The 12686-nt window shown below is 42.7% G+C and overlaps 1 protein-coding gene across 7 annotated transcripts in view; it reads left to right on the top strand.

Annotated features, from left to right (window-relative positions):
* Positions 1-3530: 3530 nt before the first annotated feature.
* ythdc1 (YTH N6-methyladenosine RNA binding protein C1) overlaps positions 3531-12686 on the top strand; it is a 47313-nt gene continuing 38157 nt past the window's right edge. For 5 of the 7 annotated variants that reach the window (XM_048526861.2, XM_048526859.2, XM_048526858.2 and 2 more), the window contains exons 1-3: positions 3532-3732; positions 10862-10963; positions 11872-12221. In XM_048526861.2, coding sequence (XP_048382818.1) covers positions 3543-3732; positions 10862-10963; positions 11872-12221 — 642 coding nt within the window. In that variant the 5' untranslated portion in view covers positions 3532-3542. Of the gene's footprint in view, positions 3733-3833; positions 4184-10861; positions 10964-11871; positions 12222-12686 lie in introns of those variants that run through there. The other 2 variants (XM_048526860.2, XM_048526862.2) reach the window with 2 other exon arrangements.

The following is a 12686-nucleotide window of genomic DNA, read 5'->3' as shown; positions in this document are numbered from 1 at the left end:
AGGTGCTTAATCAGGCAAAAACTAACACTAAGCTATATGAGGCCCATGTAAATCAAACCAGGTAAGATTTTCTTCCCTGAAGGACTTTAGTGAGTCAAGTTGATATGTATGTTAGTCGATGATTGTTGTCATACTCACCATTCTTGAAACTAGCTTTTAATTCCAGACTTATTCATTAAGTTTAAATTCCCCGGCTGCTGTAATGGGATTCCTCACCAGTCACGACCACGTTGCATGAACAATAGAAAAAGATGTAAATCATGAAAAACTGTTGTACAAAAATGGAATACTGGCCATCATCTCAATTTGGTGGATGTTATGTCACTTGGTCTGCATTTAGTTCAGAGCAGCCCACCATAAGGATATGTTAACCTTGGGAACCCCCCGTAAACAGTCAACCACATTGCTGTGGGTCAGACCGGGTAAGGATGGCAGTTTCCTTCCGTAAAGGCTACTGGTAAACTAGATAGATTTTTCCTGACAAACAACCATGAAACCATTGTTATCAGTAGACTTCTAACTCCAGAATTTTATTATATTTAAATTCTACCAGGTGCCGTGGCAGGATTCAAACCTACATCCCTGTAACATTACCTGGTTCTGTGGATTACCAGTCCAGCAATAATACCACTAGGCCATTGCCTTCTTAAAAGCTCAGCCACAGAAATAGATTTTAGGATCATATTAAAACCACTTTCTTGAGTTTCAACTCTTATGCACAACAATGAGGAATACAAGAGAAAAAGATACAAAAAAAAGTTCCCTTTTGTTAGGCATCATGTAACTACTGAGCAAATTAAACTGTAAAGACATTCAAGAAATATTTAGTTGATCAATTGAAGCATTAAACACCAGGGCTATGGGCCAAGTGCTGGAAAATGGGATGAGAATAGATGCTTGATGACTTGTGCAGACACAATTTCCATGATGTAGACACTTTAAGAATATTATTTGAAATGTCATTATGAATCATTCTCCCATGGATGGCTTTAAACTTGCGAATTACTATGACAAAGCAAGGCCCCTAAGATCATTGTATCCGGGGTAGACCTTTAATCAGGAAGTTGGGTTCCAGCAATGCATATCAGTGTGGTCATAATGTGGAGGTGGCATTGTTGGACTGGGATGGAGAAGTTCAAAAATCACACGACATCAAGTTATATTCCAACAGGTTTATTTGAAAACACAAGCTTTCAGTGCCTCGCTCCGTCTTCAGGTGTTAGTGAGAGAGGTGGATTCAGACACAGAATTTATAAGTAATAGATCAAAGGGCCATCACTAATCAGGATGTATTAAACAAACCCAAGATGCTGTTAAATCTTTAATCAGTTAGAAGGTTTAAATTGACTTATGTGTATGTATAGGTAAATTTCCGCATTTCTTTCAAGTCATTGCCCTGATAGAACTAAAGGTTTTGTAGGAGAAGAGGTGACATTTTAGGTCAGTCAATGCATGTTAGGTGCAAGGTCTAATTTAGAAGCTGTCTGTACTTTGGTTTGGAGTCAGACTGGTTTCATTTCAACAGTAGGAATTTATAAAGTGCCACATTGACTGACTGTCAATAAATGTCAGTGGACTGCATCCACTGTACCCGGTGCGGCTTCCTCTACATTGGGGAAACCAAGCGGAGGCTTGGGGACCGCTTTGCAAAACACCTCCGCTCAGTTCGCAACAAACAACTGCACCTCCCAGTCGCAAACCATTTCCACTCCCCCTCCCATTCTCTTGATGACATGTCCATCATGGGCCTCCTGCAGTGCCACAATGATGCCACCCGAAGGTTGCAGGAACAGCAACTCATATTCCGCCTGGGAACCCTGCAGCCATATGGTATCAATGTGGACTTCACCAGTTTCAAAATCTCCCCTTCCCCTACTGCATCCCTAAACCAGCCCAGTTCATCCCCTCCCCCCACTGCACCACACAACCAGCCCAGCTCTTCCCCCCCCACCCACTGCATCCCAAAACCAGTCCAACCTGTCTCTGCCTCCCTAACCGGTTCTTCCTCTCACCCATCCCTTCCTCCCACCCCAAGCCGCACCCCCAGCTACCTACTAACCTCATCCCACCTCCTTGACCTGTCCGTCTTCCCTGGACTGACCTATCCCCTCCCTACCCCCCCACCTACACCCTCTCCACCTATCTTCTTTACTCTCCATCTTCGGTCCGCCTCCCCCTCTCTCCCTATTTATTCCAGTTCCCTCCCCCCATCCCCCTCTCTGATGAAGGGTCTAGGCCCGAAACGTCAGCTTTTGTGCTCCTGAGATGCTGCTTGGCCTGCTGTGTTCATCCAGCCTCACATTTTATTATCTTGGAATCTCCAGCATCTGCAGTTCCCATTATCTCTGTCAATAAATTGTGTTCTTTTTGAACAAAATAGAATATATTTGCAAATACAAATTCACCCCAAAGATTTAGGCATGTGTGTGGTTGTGTGAGGGAGGGAGAGAGAATGAGTGTGTGTGTGTGTGTGTGAGAGCGAGGAGGCACACTTACACTCTTTCTCCTCTGCAGACTACACTTTCTCTCTCTCTTCTGCCCTCACACATACTCACACACTCTCTCTCCCCCCTCACATAGACACACACACAAAAATCTATAGCACGAATTTGTATTTGCTGATGTATTCTATTTTGTTTGAAAAGCACACAACTTATACACAGTCAATGTGGCATTTTATAAATTCCTACTTCAGACATTAAACCATCTGACTCCAAACCAAAACACAAACAGGTTCTAAACAACGCCTCACACCTAACATGCGTTGTATGACCTAAAATATCAATTCTTCTTTCACTGATAAAACCTTAAGGTTCTCTCAGGGCAGTGATTTAAGAGAAATTTGGGGATTTGCGTATACATGTTAATTAAAACTTCAAAGGTTTTAAAATCAAGAAGACTTAACAGCATCTTAGGTTTGTTTAATACATCTTCATTGGTGGTGACCCTTTGATCTTTTACGTATAAATTTTATGTTTGATACCACCTCTCTCACTAAAACCTGAAGGAGTGAGTCTCCTAAAGCCTGTCTTTTCAAATAACCCTGCTGGACTATAACCTGGTGTCGCATGATTTCTGACCTTGTTGTGGTTACAGAAATTCAGTTAATCTTTAATAAAACAAAATTTAAACACTGTACATGAACAAATACCGTTGGATAACAGGAAATAAAACTTGGTGATTACTATTACAGATCAAGGCCCTGACGACAATATCTCCAGGGGTGCACCGTTAATCAGCATGTTGTAAGTGTAAGCACATGTGGTAACAGACATTCAGTTCATCTTTAATAAAGACAAAACAGCACCAGAGTTAGGGCAATTGCGGTTGAAATGTGCTACCCTTTCTTATTCATGTTGATCCAATGCATGGTGTTTACCTCCTGAACAATTTCTCCATTGAAAGTTCTGCTCAGAGTCTTCCCCCAAGGCTTCGTGGGGTGGGGGGTAGGGGAAGGGGAAAGGGAAAGGGTGGCGCTGACGCCGATTGTGACGTCGCGCCGGCGCCCTTTGTGACGCGAGCGCGGCGCGGAGGCCCCTGGGATGACGGCGGCCCTGGCTGGCGGCGCCATTTTGCGAGCGGCGGGCGGGCGCACGGACGGTCGGCCGGCGGCGGTAGCAGCAGAAGCAGAAGCAGCAGCAGCGAGAGCGCGGCCTCCCGGGGGCGGAGCGAGCCGATCTCTCCCACCCTACGCCATCTCGCCCATGGCGGCCGAGATCCCGGACGACAAAGGTAAAAGCGGTAGGCCCTCGGGGCGGTGGAAGTGTGTGTGTGTGTGTGTGCGCGCGCGCGCGCGCCTGTGAGAGGTGGAAGAGGGCAGCGCGAAGGGTCCGGGCCTCTTCCTTCCCTTCACCCCCCCACCCGACAATTCCGACAGCCTCTTTTGTTCAGAGGAAGCCAGGTCGGTGAGGTAGGGGGGGAAAGGGACACGGCGGCCGCATCTATCCAACCAACCCACCGTCCGGAGGCCTATTTGGCGAACGATGGGCCCCGGCTCACTTCGTGTGGTCCTGCAACATTTGGACAGCTCCGGCCGAGGGAGGCCTCGCCGGCCGCCATGTTCCCGATGTGTCGGAGTCAATCCCGAGGGCACTCCTCATATTTTTTTCGCCCCGGGTCGCAGATCGTGCAGAGATGATGCACCGTTTTTAAAGGGGCGCTGATCCCAGCGAGATGCCGAAATGTAGGCGAGCCTTTAAAGCGCTAAATGTAGCCCATCAGGTCGAAACAGTGGTTCGTAAAATGTGCAGGGCCCTAGGTTTGGAAGCAGAAGCATGACATTTCCACAGCAAGGAGGTCATGATAACGCTGCGCATGCAAAATTGGTTCGGCCCGAAGTTGTATCCAAATTACCTTTGGAAAGCAGAAAAAAGATGGGGTGCAGAAATGATGATGGAATTTTTTTTCAGGAATGTGGAGCTTCGGTTGTGTGGATGAACTGGAGCAAAATTGGGCATGTTCTCCTGAGAGAAGGTTGACAGCAGACTTAAAAGCACTGCTCAAAATCATGAGATTCTGGACAGACAAAATATAAGCTGTAGCTACTAACACAGTTGGGAATGAGAAAAGTAAGGACTGCTGATGTTGGAGCCTGCGAATAACAGTGTGGAGCTAGAGGAACACAGCAGGCCAGGCAGCATCACAGGAGCCAGAAAGCTGATGTTTCAGGTCAGCCCCTTCTTCAAAAGTGGGGGAGGGGAAGGGGGCTCTGAAATAGAGGGAGGGTGATAGCAGGTAGGTAGTGGTGGGGATTGGTCAGCGAGGTTGGAAGAGCGGATCAGAGGGAGACAAGACGGACAGGTCATTGAGGCAGGGATGAGGTTGGGGGGGGGGGGGCGTAGATTTTGAAGTTAGTAAGGTCCACATTGAGACCATTGGGGTGTATGCTTCCAAGGTGGAACAGGACGTGCTGTTCCTCCAGTTTCCTGGTGGCATCATTGTGACACTGGAGGAGGCCCAGGATGGGGAGTTGAAGTGGCTCGCGACTGGGAGGTGTTGTTGTTTGTCACGACCTGAGCATAGGTGCTCTACAAAACAGTCTCTGAGCCTCTGCTTCGTCTCACTGATGTAGAGGAGGCCCCATCGGGAACAGCAGATACAATAGAGCATGTTAGCGCATGTGCTGGTGACCGTCTGTTTAATGTGGAAATTTTTTTTGGGGCCTGCAATGCAGGTGAGAGGGGAGGTGGAGAGCCAAGTGTAGCACCTCCTGCGGTCGCAGACATAGATGCTGGGAGAGGGGTGGGGAGCGTGGAGTGGATGAGGGAGTCGCAGAGAGGACAGTCCGACCAGAGGCAGATAAGAGTGGGGAGGTAAATATATCATACATAGTGGGTCAGATTGCAGGTGGCGGAGAGTGGTGCTTTGAATCCAGAAGTTAATGGGGTGATACCTGAGGACAAGGAGAATTCTGTTTTTGTTTTTATTGAGCAGAGTGGGTGTTAGGGCTGAGGTGCGAAACACTGGTTTGAGATGATAGCAAACCACCCAATGGCATCATTAAAAACACTTGATGTGCTGAGTGATTGCTATAACAGGAAGGCATGGTTTGTTGGAACGTCCCAGGAGGTCTGGAATCATCTGGACTGAGGAGAAGAGTTAATGGATTTAGTTGGTTATTGAAAGGCTGGACGACCTACTCTTGTTTTGTACGACCTTTTGTCAGAACTAGTTTTAAAAAAAAGGCAGTGGCCCGTACGATAGATTGTCTGGTTGTAACAGTATGGATATTTATAGTATTTCTTATATGAAAATTTGTTGTGCTGTTTGCCGACAATAAATGACCATAGGTCTAATATTTTCTCGGTTGTGGTATGCAGTAATGAGACTCCTAGTATTCTGAAACTTCTCTTTCTAATCGGTGATGAACTGGTTGCCTGCTCTCTGCCAGTGCAACTAATAAACATTCTAGTCCTTCAGTTCTATTTGTCCATTGAAAAGTTGAAACCTGCTCCTTTCCTGTCAGGTAGAACTTAGGCTCTGATTTGTTCCAACCTGGTGTACTGCTGTTAATAACTGTCTAATTTGTTGAGCTCAAATAATCTGAGCATAGAGCATTCCCATTTTTTAAATGTTGTATCGCATGTCTTAAATTTCACAAGCTGCTCATTTCTCCCATCCTGTGAAGGTCAATGTTTGGTATACCTGTGCTGGAAAATCAGACCTGCAATCCGTTGTGAAACTGCCTTTCCCTTTGTTTCTCTATCTATCTGCAAGTAGGCCTGTGTCACTATCTACTTGGTGAAGAGGGTCTAGATTTTACTTGGCTGTTTACTGGCTTGTCTGCTCATGATGGAAGTGCTGTGTTCAAATAACTTAACCTCTCCTGCCATACTTCGCCCAACATTGTTGTAAGCCCTGATACTCTAAACTCCTGTCACCCAAGATCCCAAGGAACATACATACAAATTGACCAGAAAAACAATGGAGATAAGGAATGGTCTCAGTTTAGAATTCAGGAAAGGAGCTTGTGAGAACACGAGAAGGAAAATAGTATGAGAGTAAGTTTGCAGGGGTCTTTAAAAGTGACTAAAAAGATCGGTTAAGGCAGATGTAGGTTCTTTGCTGTAAGAAACAGGAATTTGATGGGGAACAACAAAATGCCTGACCGTCTTGAATATAGACTTACGTTCACTGCTCACAGAAGGAGACACAAATAACATACCAAAAATGTTGGGTGTGGAATTTAGTGAGAAAGAGGAGCTGAAGGAAATCTGTATTAATAGGGAAATGTTGCTGAGGAAATTGAGTTTGAAGACTGATACATCTCCCTGGCCTGAGAAATACCCTGAGATTTAGATTAAGGAAGCGGCCCCAGAAATACCAAATACATTGATGGTCATCATCTAAGATTCTGTTAAAAACAGTTCCTACAGAATGGAAGATAACTGATGTAATCGTTAAATTTTAAAAAGTGAGATAGATAGAAAGCTGGAAGTTATAGACCAGTCAGTGTGACATCTTGTGGGGGGTGGGGGGGAAGGTAGAGCCGATCATTTGGCAAAAGTGGCAGAATTGGACAGGCTCAGCATGGTTCCACAGACAGGAAATTGTCTTTGACAAATTACTGGAATTCTTTGAGGATGTAGCTAGTAGAGTTGATGGTAGGGTGGGTGTGGTGGATACAATCAATTTTTGTACGCTTAGAAGGCTTACTACAAAGCCCCATGTGAGATTAGCGAATAAAGATACAGAACGGGGTAGGGGTAGTGTGTTACGGTGGGTCGAAAGCTGGCTGTTCGAAAGGAAACGGATGGAATAAATGGGTCTTGTTCTGGATGGCAGGCAGTGACTTGTGGGATGCTGCAGTGCTGGTTATTCACAATGTATATTAATGATTTGTGTGAGGGAACTAAATGTAATATTTCCAAATTTGCAGCTGAGACAAAATTGGGTGTGACAGTGATATGTGAGGAAGATGCTGTATGATTTGGAAAAGCTAAGTGGGTAAATGATGGTGGAGCCTTTATTATGTGGATAAATGAGAGGTGATCCACTTTGGTAATGAAAAGAAGCCAGATTATTATCTGGCTGTAAATTGAGAGAGGAATGTGTAGTGAGACCTAAGTGTCCTCGTGCAACAGTTTCTGAAAGAAAGCGTACAGGTACTGCACTGAATGGGGCAGCAGTGGAGGAAAGTTGAACTCTCAAGTTATTTTTTTCTTGTTCTAAGTTAATGTGAATGGCACCATGTATGTATGGCGAAGGTACATTTTTCACTCTTTTTACACTGAATACACCCGACAATATATGATTGAACTCCGTATTAAAGAAGGTAAGTGGTATGTTGGGGCTTCAGAGCAAGAAGATTTGACTGCAGGAGCGGAGATGCCTTGCTACAATTATACAGGGCCTTGTTGAGATTGCATCTGAGTGTTGTGTGCCGTTGTGGCCTTATCTGAGGAAGGATGCTTTTGCTATGGAGGAAGCGCACAGATGATTTACCAAACTGATTCCTGGAATGGCAGAATTGATGTATGAGGAGAGTTTGAATGAGTTAGAATTATATTTGCTTCTGCAAACCTAGAAAATTGTAACAGGACCAGACAGGTTATATGTAGGAAGGATGTTCCGGATGGTGGGGGACTTCAGAACGAGGAGTCACAGTCAGTATGGGGTAAACAAGTTAGGATCTAGTTCTGCTACTACAGAAAGCAGTTGTATGACTTAGAGGAGGAGTTGGGGCTAAAAGGCATAACGGATATGGTGGAAGGTCGGAACAGGCTATTGACTTGGATGATTAACCATGACCATAATGAATGTCAGAACATGCTGGATGGGCCAGTGACCACCTCTTCCTGTTTTGTATGTTTCTATCCTCTTCCCTTCTTGAGCCCTGTTCTGCACCCTGCCTTTCAGAATCAACTGTCCCGCATTCTCATACTCTCTGTCTCTGTCTCAGTATTGCGAGTAGTCTAAATTGTCATCTACTCACACTGTTAGGGTGAAGATTGCGCCCATTCTTTGCCAACTCTTCAGTTTATTAATTAGTCTGTTTTCCAGTTGGGGATCAATGTGAATGATGGTGACCACTACTGTAATGCAAAATTTAAAATATGGAGCTGCGAATGCTAAGTAGCCAGAGGTAATTACAGTTTGCTTGGGTTTTACATGAGTGAGAAGCATTAAATCCAAATTAACTTTAAAAACTGAGAAAGCTTTTCAAACTAAGAAGCACAGATATATTTTGTGAGATGGATGTCTGGACTTGTTGGTTTAAATATCTGAAATAGTAAAATAAAGTGGTTTCTTTTGTTTAGTAAAGAATGTGGACCCTAATTTGGTTCTTGCTCATGCTGATGTAATGCAGTGTGTGCAGCAGGTGATCTGGGGAATTGCCTGTGAGCACAACACCTGGAATGAGCATATATGTAATGTTGCTATTTGAAAATGCTCACGCTATTGTTGAACCAAATTTAGGCATACTCTACTCAGTTTCTTAAATTCCCCAGTGTACATATTAAAGATAATTATGTTATTATCTAGCGCACAATCTGCTGTGAAATTTGAGAAGATGAAAACAAAAACCAGTTCCATCCCAATGACAATGACTTGTTCTAAGTTGCTATGTCAGACTAACATACATGACTATGCACTTGCATCTCATTGTCCCATTGTTCAATTGCTGTCTACCCACTTCCTCCTCTTGACCTTACTTTTGGTTGTCTCTAGCTCCAGTTCATTTACAGAATCCTAACTGTATAGACTTTGGACCACCATTGATCACTACGTTCTTGCAGTTAAGGTTCTCATCCTGCCTTCAGTTTTGATGCTGTACTTCCCATTGAAATTCTCTCTGTCTGGCTGTTACATCTGGTATGGCTGTTGTTACTGCTGTCTTTGTTCTTTTTTCCTAATCCAGCTAGATTAAATATTGATGTAGCCACCTTTTTGCCCAGCCTGCAACCTTGGTCCTGTCATGTTCTTTCTTTGCGCTCATCTTTCTATGTTAACCCTCTTATGCTCCTTTGTCCCATAACTGCCATAACTACCGATTGTCCAGAAGAAAAACAGAAAATGTTGGTGGAACTTGGCGTGTCTGGCAGCGTCTGTGCAGAGGAAGACAGAATTCCGCCTTTGAGCCCAGTATCCCTTTATCATGCCTGAGTTTCTCCACATTTCATATATGTTTCAGATTTCCAGTATCGTCGGTTCTTTTGTTTTATTATATCACTGAATATCCAGCCTCTTCTCTTGTTCCTTATGCCAGCTGTTATCATCAATGGTTCTGTCTCGTCAGGTATAGTCCCCCTTTATATCTGCTATCCCTGACCAGTGTCCCATTTCCAACATTTCTTTCCTCTGAGCCCTTAAATTTGTTGCTTCCCAAACCATGCCCACCTTTTCTGGAATTCCACTTAAGGTTCTGATCCTGCCATAGTATCTCAGGCTGTCCCTTGTTTTTTTTAATTTGTCAGCGTGTTTGAACAGTTGATCACACTGTCTTCCTTGAATGCCTTTTCATAATCATCTGGCTGGGAAGAACTGCATGTGTGTTGTTAATATCTTTTCAGACAGTTTTAGTGAAACAGCTATAAACAGCTTTGGTGTTCCCCAATTTTTTTTTCTTGTTTGCTTCCAACCTCTGAAACACATTTGCATTGATGACATCCAGCTCGCTCTTAAAACCACCTTTCTTGAACCTTTCACTCCTAAATCCTCATGTTGCTTGTTTGATTCACCTGGCTCAGCACGCGTTTTGTCTAGCTAAATATTTTTAATTGAATTATTGTCTTCTGTTCCCACTAAGTTGCATTCCCCAGCAACTGAGTCATTCCTGTAACTCAGTTTCTGAAATGTTTTGTAACTTTAGTGTCACATCGTGCCACTATTTGAAATTCTGATCATTTCTCCACTAAGAGTGCTGATCTGCCATTGTAATATCACAATGTGTTTAACTCATCTGTTGAAATCCTTATCCTTTGGCTAAAGGTGACTGATCAATTTCATTTGCAAATCGTTGGTGCCCTAACTTATACCAAGTCCCATTCATGCATCATGCTGTGCTTGTTGGCTACGTTGATTCTGGTTATTTTGTCATCTTTGTTTTCAAATGGTCCAAGAATGTTGCTTTTATCTGGTTAAACCATTTCAGCCACTGGAATTGTATCTCTGCTCCTCCAATCTTGGTCTCGCAAACATCAGCATTTTTAATTGTTGCATCACTGCTTTGAGTAACTTCTTCAGATACACCTCTCGACAAAGGTCTTTGATCACCTGCTCTTGTACCTCTGTATTTGACTTCCTTTAATGTTTCTATAAAACGCATTGTGACGTTTTACTAAGTCATAATTTTATGTACTTAAAACTTAATACTGAAACATTAAATGCATGTTTTGCTAAGCAATTTCTTTCTTTTTAGATGGTGAAGTCAACGTTTTGGATGATATCTTGACAGAAGCTCCTGACCAAGATGATGAACTTTATAATCCGGAAAGTGAACAAGACATTAGTGAGAAGAAAGGTAACTTTGGCTTAATGTTGAATTTTTTGTTTTTTTAACTCTGCTGTATGGTTGATCCCATATTGCTTTGCAAAAGTCCTCTGAGAGAACTGGCTGGGAGAAATTGGTTTGCAAGCACATGAGACATATAGGCAGTTCCCGAGTTCCACTCTTTACTCTGTTTGCAAGTTGGAATACAGTAAAGTAATATCAAGTAAGCGTTTGTAAGCATAGGGTGCATTTATATCGGATCTTTAAAATTGCACCCCTGTGTAGGATTGCATTCATATTTACAAGTGTTTGTCAGTCAACTATTCGTAAATCAGGGATTCCCTGACATGTTTTTGGTTTGCTGCTTAAAATGCAGCTTATAATAGCCTTGATTGTTAAGGAGGTTCAAGATCTTCTGATTCACTATTAATTAACAAAATGAAAACTTTAAATTAGGTAACAAATTAACTTTAAATTAAAATCTTCACAGATTTTTATGTGCCTTGCCATTTTTTTGGATTGTGTAACATGTAAGATCTTATTCCATTGTATATATATATTGCATTTCTACATGGTAGGCAAACATACAGCCCTGTTGCAACTTATTCAGTGAGCACGCTGTGTTTTTTAATCTACCAACAAAATTCTGCTTTTGAGTGCAGCATGCCTTTATTACATGTTCTTAAAGCTCTTTAATGTGATTTAGCTGGTGAAACTAATAGTGATGTTGCACTTAGATAATCAATACATTTCTGAAAAGAAATTGAGGGTGATGCATTATTTATTCACATATCTTAGTTTTGTTTAGACATTATGATTGTCTTTACAATGGAACTATTAAGTGCTCACTTTTGCAATGCCTTTTAGCTTTTTTCTTTTGATTGGGTTGTTTATTATTTTTTGAGACATAAAAAAGATTTTTAATTTTTATTGAACAGCATCAAAAAGAAAAAATGAAAAAGAGAGGGCTGACAGTGGTGATGGAAAAAGGCAGAAATCTTCAAGTCATTCAATGCGACAAGTTAGCAAAAGGTCGTCTTGTCCGTCTGCAGGAGACAACATAAAAGCTTCTATTTCAAAAGGTAGACACGTATCCACTTCTAAGAAGGATGAATATCAGCGATACGAACGAAGCAAAACGGCAAACACTGATAGAAAGAACCATACCCAAGGTGGAAGTTCCAGAGAGTCACAGAAAGATCGAACAGAGAAAATGGGAAGTCGAAGAAGAGAGTCGGACAGAAAAATTAAATCAGCAATCCCAGATGAGACACAAACTTACAACATGGTAAGGCAAAGCTATATCGTCTGAAATTATTCGTATTTAACTATTTCGTATTTTTTTTCTGGGGAGAAGGACCAGTCATCAGTGCCTTTCATTACGAGTTTTCGTATTTTCCCACTGTTGGAAGCCTCTAGCTTGGGTATATAACAGTCAAGTAAGAGCAAAATGGTTGTCATCGGTTATGTACAATGATAATCAAGTCCCATCTCTATACATAATTAGCCCATTGCAACCAATTATCCTGAATGGATACATTTGTTTTTGCTCCTGTAACACATCTGCTGAATAATATACTCCAGAGGGCACTTGTAATTAGGGAGGTCTGTTTTCATTTACGGAAGGCTGGAGATCAACCCAGTTACAGGTGGAGATGCAGGAGAACCAGAGGAACAAAACATCATCAGAGTCAAATCTCTGGATGAAAAGGGTTTTGAACAAAGTGGGCTAAAAAGCAGATTGAGATTGTTT

Source organism: Stegostoma tigrinum, chromosome 3 (genome assembly GCF_030684315.1).
Source record: "Stegostoma tigrinum isolate sSteTig4 chromosome 3, sSteTig4.hap1, whole genome shotgun sequence".
Taxonomy (NCBI): domain Eukaryota; kingdom Metazoa; phylum Chordata; class Chondrichthyes; order Orectolobiformes; family Stegostomatidae; genus Stegostoma; species Stegostoma tigrinum.
This window is presented reverse-complemented; position numbering and strand designations above follow the sequence as displayed.